General features: G+C 39.7%; 1 protein-coding gene across 1 annotated transcript; it reads left to right on the top strand.

The window, feature by feature from the left end:
- The first annotated feature begins 284 nt into the window (after nucleotides 1-284).
- On the top strand, nucleotides 285-8,891 carry qrfprb (pyroglutamylated RFamide peptide receptor b). The gene is made up of 6 exons (XM_066693247.1): nucleotides 285-642; nucleotides 1,519-1,677; nucleotides 2,217-2,278; nucleotides 6,986-7,221; nucleotides 8,086-8,183; nucleotides 8,356-8,891. Exons 1-6 carry the CDS (start codon nucleotides 285-287, stop codon nucleotides 8,760-8,762), a joined length of 1,320 nt encoding a protein of 439 aa, XP_066549344.1. The 3' UTR covers nucleotides 8,763-8,891.
- Nucleotides 8,892-9,096: the final 205 nt, after the last annotated feature.

The following is a 9,096-nucleotide window of genomic DNA, read 5'->3' as shown; positions in this document are numbered from 1 at the left end:
GCGTCTTCAATCCGTCTGTGACAGTAATTGACCTGCTGGAAAATGACTGCTGCTATTTATTTCGGGGGAGCTACACATGTGCGCCACACTTAATGACAAGAACAGACCATCACACCAGAAAAGCACATGACCCGATCATGGGGACCAACATCTCAAACTCTCCAAACATCTGGCGCAGCAGAAGCGATTGGGCACTCCGCTTGAAGTTGAACTAAAAGAGCGCTTCAATCTGCATTACCTTTTCATACACTGATTGATCTTACGTTTGGGATTGAGACACTAGGATGACCGCCTCCGGTGAGATGGGGTCGGAGAAAATAACCCCCGAGGTACTGGAGCAGCTCCTAGACTATTACAACCTTTCCCGACGGGACTTTATCGACACCTATCATCTGCAACCCCTCGTCTACACCCCCGAGCTGCCGTCTGCAGCGAAGATAGTTTTTGTGGTGATGTATGCCATTATCTTCGTCCTGGCACTGGTGGGGAACAGCCTGGTAGTCTTCATTGTGCTGCGGAAGAGAGCGGCGCAGACTGCCACCAACATCTTCATCTGCTCCCTGGCTGTCAGCGACCTGCTCATCACTTTCTTCTGCATCCCCTTCACCCTGCTGCAAAACATCTCTTCTGTGTGGCTTGGAGGTGAGTTTCAAATGCATCGGATTTACTGTAGAAAACAGTTTGTGTGTTTGTCTTTGCAATGTTAATAAAATTATTATTATTATTATTATTATTATTATTATTATTATTATTATTATTATTATTATTATTATTATTATTATTATTATATAATGGATATAATGGCTTAATGGATCATGCATTAATTATGAACATTGCACACCAAACTTGGTTTTCATGAATCGCTTTTAATTTCAGTCTCCTTTCACTGAAGCGATATGCTGAATCATAATTTTCATGCAATCAATTATACTGCAAGTTGACATACCAGCTTATTTTTTGGTATATATATATATCCTTTAAACCCATAAATAAAATGTAAAGAACTCAATTCACTATCTATCTATCTTCAATTCTCCACTCCTTATTAGTATATATTACAAATAAATGGGAAGCAAAATACATTGTGACCTAATAAAAGGAGCATGGACAGCTTTGATCTCAGAAATAAGCAATACATTAGTTCATGAGTTTTCTCACTTGCTATTCTCATGGGTTGTAAACATTTTTTTTTCATTAATAAGATTTAAATTAATTGAGCAGTTCAAATGAATCTGATATTTTTTTTCCCCAAACTCTTTCCACATGTTGAAGGATGGCTGGTGAAAACTTGCAAGGCACCAAGTAACCTACAACCCTGGGGAAAAGTTTCACATTCTCAGATGTTTGAATATGTTCTTGATGAATAAAGCACTTCTGATATTACCATCACATGTACAGCTGCTGACTTTGGGTGTCAGTAATTTATCTGATGCATTTGACAGAACCTGAATACTTACTGAGTAACTGAGATAAGCTGGAGGGAAAACATGTAACCAAGTATTTCTTTCACTTTTGCAGGTGTATTTGTATGCAAGATGATCCCTTTTGTACAAAGCACTGCCATAGTGACCGGTATTCTTACAATGACATGCATTGCTGTAGAGAGATACCGGGGAATTGTCTACCCACTGAAAATGAAGAGGCAGTGCACCCCAAAAAGAGCCTACAGGATGCTTGGTATGGTTTGGAAGATGGCATGAAACAAAATCCTATATCCACTTTTACATGTTAGTCAATGTTAAGCTATGGCAGAAAGTGGTTTGATGTATTGTATTATTGATCTAAATCTGTATTATTGAAAGGACTCAATTCCAGAAGGATTTAAGTCTGTGTGCTGTTTGAGTTTTAAAGATGATTCCTATTATATTGCTTCTGTAATTGTTTAATTGTTTTCATACATAATCAGAACAATGGCTCAACCCACCAGATTATCAAAATGTCAAGAATTCTCTGTTGAGATTGCCCACATATTTCATGTTTACAGCTGCAAAGTCTTATTTGAACCTGATGGAGACATAAACCAAACCAGGCAGCTAGGAATTGAAATGAAGGTATTAATGTTAATTTGTCTTGTAAATTAGATGCTGGGCCACTAACAGAACAATTAGTTGCTGATGGACAAACATTGAGGGGCTTTTCTGAAGTGAAGTGTAGTTAAGGTATCCATTTTAATCGTGTAGCTATAACCAGGATGTACTTTTTTGTTCAATAAACAGGAGTTGTGTGGAGTGCAGCTGTGATTGTTGGATCTCCATTACTGTATGTTCAGCAGCTGGAGGTAAGATCATCATGTTTATTTACATATTTGTAAGAAACTACTAAACTGCCATGTAGACGTATGTTTACATAGATATAGAAGACTAGAAGCCACAGTGCTGGCGTGTGACTATGATGTTGTAGGAGTGACGGAAACATGGCTTACAGAAAATGATGGGGATGAATAAGTTAAGGATATGCACAAATCAAAAGAGGTGGTGGGGTAGCATTATATGTCAGAAATGATATTGAGGCAGAAAAACTCAAATTAGACCCTAGTAATGAAACAATCTGTGTGGATTAAGCTTTTGAATAAAAGATCCAGAGGATTAGTGGTAGGAGTGTGTTACAGACCACCCAACTCAGATATTCAGCAAGATGCTGCATTGTACAGTGTCAGGACTGCATGTAGCAAGGATGTGGCTGTTATAATGGGGGATTTCAATTTCCCAAACACTGACTGGGAAAGCCCAGTTGGGACTACAGAAGCAGAAATAGAAATGGTTGAGATGGTAAATGACTGCTTTCTAACTCAGTTTGTCAGGGAAGCAACCAGGGAGACCGTGCATACATTGACTTGATCTTTTCAAATGACCAGGATAGAGTCAGAGGGACACTAGTTAGAGAACCAATGGCAAACTGTGATCACAATATGGTTAGCATTGAGGCATACTTTCAAAAAACAAGGACCAAGTCTAAAACAACGTTCTATACTTTTAGAAAAGCAAACCTTGAAGGTATGAGGTGACACTTAGAAGAGTTAGACTGGAGCACACTGGATACAGATTCAGTACAAAATTGATGGGTATATTTTAAGAATATAGTAATTGAGGCTCAGGAGAAATTTGTACCAAAACATTGGCCCAAATGGTTTAATAGAGTTATGCAAAAAAATGTCAAGAGAAAGAAAATGTTGTATAGTGCATACAAAAGGGATAGAGATTAAACAAAATACAAAGAATATGTTGAACTGTAAAGAAATCTTAGGAAAGGGATCAGGAAAGCAAATAGAAATAGAAATATAAAGAAACATAGCTCTTGGAGCTAAAACTAATGCAAAGAGCTTTTTTCAATACTACAAGAGGTCAATAAAGGAGGACGTGAAACAGATAAAGGGCAAAAATGGAAGTATCTTGGAAAATGAACAAGATGTGGCAAATGTTCTAAATGAGTATTTCACTGAGGTTTTTACAAAAGAAAAAACAGATAACATGCCACAGGTTAACAACCAGTCCAGTCAAACCCTAAGACAGGGAGTAGGAGGTACTAAAGGGACTAGCAGAATTAAAAACAAACAGATCACCTCCTACATATCTCCTACAGTATTTAAAGAATAAGGGAAATTATTTATAGGCCATTAACAAAACTATTCCAAAAGACACTTAGAACAGGGGATGTGCCAACTGACTGGAAGACAGCAAATGTCATACCAATCCACAAGAAAGGGGACAAAACTGAGTCAGGAAATCACAGACCAATCAGTCTCACCTGCATCACCTGTAAAATGTTGGAAAAAATTATAAGACAGAAAATAGAGGAGCATCTTAATGAAAACCGTATTCTTGGAGATAGTCAACATGGGTTTAGACGAGGCAGATCATGTCTCACTAATCTATTAGAATTGTTTGAACATGCAACTGCAGCTGTAGATCATGTGAAAGCATATGATATGATATACTTAGATTTTCAGAAAGCTTTTGATAAAGTTCCACACCAAAGACTGATCCTCAGATTGGAAGCTGTAGGCATTCAGGGTAATGTAAGTAGAGGGATTATGAACTGGTTAATGTATAGGAAACAGAGGGTCGATTAGAGGAGTTGCTTCTAACTGGAGTGAGGTTGTTAGTGGAGTTCCACAGGGATCAGTACTAGGGCCTGTGCTTTTTCTAATCTATATTAATGATCTGGACTCTGGGATAGTTAGCAAACTTGTCAGATTTGCAGATGATACTAAAATAGGCGGCTCAGCAGATACAATCTCGGAAGCACAGGCTATTCAGAGGGACTTAGATAATATTCAGTTGTAGGCCGACACCTGGCAGATGTGGACAAGTGCAAGGTATTACATGCAGGTAACAAAAATGTCCACTATAATTACACTATGGGAGGAACAGAACTAGATGAAGTAACGCATGAGCAAGACCTAGGAGTCTATGTGGACTCCTCACTTTCTCCATCCAAACAATGTGGGGAAGCAATAAAAAAGGCAAATGCAGTGTTAGGGTATATTGTCAAAAGTGTAGAATTGAGAACAAGGGCAGTGATGTTCAGACTGTACAATGCACTAGTTAGAGCTCATCTGGATACTGTGAACAGTTCTGGGCTCCACACTTTAAGAAAGATATCGCTGCTCTAGAGGCAGTTCAGAGGAGAGCAACCAGATTTATTCCAGGTCTGAAGGGAAAGTCCTACTGAGAGACTGAGGAACTGAACCTGTTCACCCTGGAACAGAGGAGACTGCGTGGAGACTTGATCCAAGTCTTCAAAATCATGAAAGGCATCGACCACATCAAACCAGAGGAGCTTTTCCAGATCAGCAGGGACACACGCACCCGGGGACACAAATGGAAATTGGGCTTCAAGGCATTTGAGACAGAAAACAGGAGACACTTCTTCACACAGAGAGGCGTCACAATCTGGAACAAACTACCCAGCGATGTGGTAGAAGCTGAAAATTTGGGAACATTTAAAAATAGACTGGATAGTATCCTTGGATTACTTACAGTGAGGGAAAAAAGTATTTGATCCCCTGCTGATTTTGTACGTTTGCCATCTGACAAAGAAATGATCAGTCTATAATTTTAATGGTAGGTGTATTTTAACAGTGAGAGACAGAATAACAACAAAAAAATCCAGAAAAACGCATTTCAAAAAAGTTATACATTTATTTGCATGTTAATGAGGGAAATAAGTATTTGATCCCCTATCAATCAGCAAGATTTCTGGCTCCAAGGTGTCTTTTATACAGGTAACGAGCTGAGATTAGGGGCACTCTCTTAAAGGGAGTGCTCCTAATCTCAGCTCGTTACCTGTATAAGAGACACCTGTCCACAGAAGGAATCAAACAATCAGATTCCAAACTCTCCACCATGGCCAAGACCAAAGAGCTGTCCAAGGATGTCAGGGACAAGATTGTAGACCTACACAAGGCTGGAATGGGCTAAAAGACCATCGCCAAGCAGCTTGGTGAGAAGGTGACAACAGTTGGTGCGATTATTCGCAAATGGAAGAAACACAAAATAACTGTCAGTCTCCCTCGGTCTGGGTTTCCATGCAAGATCTCACCTCGTGGAGTTTCAATGATCATGAGAACGGTGAGGAATCAGCCCAGAACTACACGGGAGGATTTTGTTAATGATCTCAAGGCAGCTGGGACCATAGTCACCAAGAAAACAATTGGTTACACACTACGCCGTGAAGGACTGAAATCCTGCAGCGCCCGCAAGGTCCCCCTGCTCAAGAAAGCACATGTACAGGCCCGTCTGAAGTTTGCCAACATCTGAATGATTCAGAGGAGAACTGGGTGAAAGTGTTGTGGTCAGATGAGACCAAAATCGAGCTCTTTGGCATCAACTCAACTCGCCGTGTTTGGAGGAGAAGGAATGACCCCAAGAACACCATCCCCACCGTCAAACATGGAGGTGGAAAGATTATGCTTTGGGGGTGTTTATCTGCTAAGGGGACAGGACAACTGCACCGCATCAAAGGGACGATGGACGGGGCCATGTACCGTCAAATCTTGGGTGAGAACCTCCTTCCCTCAGCCAGGGCATTGAAAATGGGTCGTGGATGGTATTCCAGCATGACAATAACCCAAAACACACAGCCAAGGCAACAAAGGAGTGGCTCAAGAAGAAGCACATTAAGGTCCTGGAGTGGCCTAGCCAGCCTCCAGACCTTAATCCCATAGAAAATCTGTGGAGGGAGCTGAAGGTTCGAGTTGCCAAACGTCAGCCTCAAAACCTTAATGACTTGGAGAGGATCTGCAAAGAGGAGTGGGACAAAATCCCTCCTGAGATGTGTGCTAACCTGGTGGCCAACTACAAGAAACGTCTGACCTCTGTGATTGCCAACAAGGGTTTTGCCACCAAGTACTAAGGCGAAGGGGTCAAATACTTATTTCCCTCATTAACATGCAAATCAATGTATAAATTTTTTGAAATGCGTTTTTCTGGATTTTTTTGTTGTTATTCTGTCTCTCACTGTTAAAATACACCTACCATTAAAATTATAGACTGATCATTTCTTTGTCAGTGGGCAAACATACAAAATCAGCAGGGGATCAAATACTTTTTTCCCCCACTGTATATATTAATGGACATCAAACAAGCATGATGGTTCAAATGGCCTCTCGTTTGTACACTGTCTTATGTTCTTATGTTCTAGTTTATTTAGTGTTGTTGTCTGGCTGTGTTTTTTAATAATTTAATTTAATTCAATGCCATCAATTCTGAGTTGTGATTTTTATTCAGTAGTCACTTGATGCATTTCAGAAATAAAAGACTAGTGTAATACAACAATTAAGATTATTATTATTATGAACTAAAAATGAATATGTGCAAAATAGACCCAATAATATGATCACATCTCAGGCATGTGTAATAAAATAGTTATTACATAATATTATGATTATTAATGCAGCAGAAATAGCTTCTTGCATATGAATGCCTTACCTCAGTCTTTGCTGCTTCACTGCTAACATTCAAACAGGAATGATCTCCTTCCTCAGGTGAAGTACGATTTCCTCTATGACCTCCATCACATCTGCTGTCAGGAGCGCTGGCATTCCCCCACACATCGCCAGGTCTATGCCACCTTCATCCTGGTGGTGCTCTTCGTTCTGCCTCTGACAGCCATGCTCTTTCTCTACACCAGAATAGCTTTCAAACTCTGGATCCGAAAGCAAGTGGGAGACTCTTCGGTCTTAAACACCATGAACCACAGGGAGATCAACAAAATCGCCAGGTACTTGGCTTATTTTGATAGAACTGTGAATGGAAACACGAGGGCCAGTCTTGAGTGGTTCCTGAGCACTGTAGAAGTGTTTATCTGCATCCCACTAGGGCTTTGCTTTTACAGATGTATTTTTTTCAAACACTTGAGATTGTTTTGCCTAATATGTGTAGTTCCTCTGAGATATCTCTTGTGGTTGAACAGCGCTGACTCTGAGATTCTCGAAATCTCCTGATGGTTCTTGACAGTCCCAACTTGGTTTAAATCCCATTTTGTGCACATAAAGTGTGTATCTGTGTTTTGTAACCAAAATGTTTACCCACAGAGAACAGAACTGATGTATCAACCTGAATACAACCCCAGCAATGTAGCTTTTAATTGCCATCTCTCTGGAGGGAGTTATTCTTACCATTGATGAAGTATAACTTAATATGGGATTAGCTAAGAGAAGGCAGGCGTAAATTCAGTGTTCATCAACAAATTAATCAAAAAATGAAAAAGTGTTGAATCAGTATTGTATATATGAAACAATATCTGCTCAAAATAATGTATTGCCAAATAATGTACAACTATATGAATACCCTATGAATATGCAGCCACAGTTTTGGCCATAAATCCTGGTGCCCCATGTCAGGAAACTGAGTCAATGATAGAACTTTCCAGAATGATAAAGACATACAGCTCACAATCAAGTCTATTATCCAGCAAGTCTGCCTGGAGGAGTGGCCAAGAATCCTCTCTTCATAAGGGTAGCTTTTAGAGGATTCTTTCCATTAATAACTTTTTTTAAAGAACAACAGTGCATGGTACATATGCAGGTATTGGGAAGTCCATGACATGTTTATATTAACTGTTCTGTGGTTTCGATTGCTACAGGAAGAAGAAACGTGCTGTTAAAATGATGATTACCGTCGTTTTGCTGTTTACAGTGTGTTGGGCTCCATTTCATATAGTGCACATGCTCTTCGAATATAGTAAGTTGATTTCCATATATACTCTGTTTTGATTAAATGACATCTCATGTGCAGTTTTTCCCAGGGACACTTACAGGAACGATATCCTGAATTCAGTCCTTCTATTTAGATCAATTGACTGCTTTCCTAGGGATTATGTGCTGTAATGTGTGCTTTCGTCGTTTAATCACAGATGATCTTGAGAAGGAATATGACGACATCACTGTCAGCATGATTATCGCCATTGTGCAGGCTGTAGGGTTCTCCAACTCCTTCAACAATCCCATTGTGTATGCCTTCATGAATGAAAACTTTAAGAAAAACTGTGTGTCAACCCTGTCCTGTTGCCTCAGGAGACCAAACCAGAACTCACAGCAGACAGTTCCCATGGAGAGACCAAAACTTAATGTGCATTTTATAAACCATGTGCAACATGAAGCCTTCCATAGAGACACGCCAACACAGGGGATTCAGTTCAGCCTATCTGACAAGGTTGCATCAACCTCATCAAAAGCAACCACTTCCACAGCCTTTGTAGAGGAGAAAATATCAACTGTCCACTGTGAGTTACCAAGCAGCAGTTACAGCTGTTCACACTGAGCGTGTTCAAGGGGCATTTCGGCAGAATGAACTTGTTGGTATGAATATTCAGTCTCCAGGATCTGTGGACAATGACGAAATTCCCTCATCAAGCATATCATTTATATTGTAAATATATAAAATGACATGAAACATATTTTGTTGAAATGTGTTGGTTATTCATTTTGAACATTAACACCAGTTCATTTTCAGGATATCAATGGCTTGTGCTTCAAAAACGTGAAGTATGTGAACAATTATTAAACAGACATTACATCTAGGACATGTTTATTTGAATTCTTTGAATATTTGAATACATGCTTGATGATACTTATTTTGCCGGTGATATGTATTA

This window comes from Amia ocellicauda, chromosome 20 (genome assembly GCF_036373705.1).
Source record: "Amia ocellicauda isolate fAmiCal2 chromosome 20, fAmiCal2.hap1, whole genome shotgun sequence".
NCBI lineage: Eukaryota > Metazoa > Chordata > Actinopteri > Amiiformes > Amiidae > Amia > Amia ocellicauda.
The sequence above is the reverse complement of the archived record's forward strand: the minus strand, read 5'-3'. Positions and strand labels throughout refer to the sequence as shown.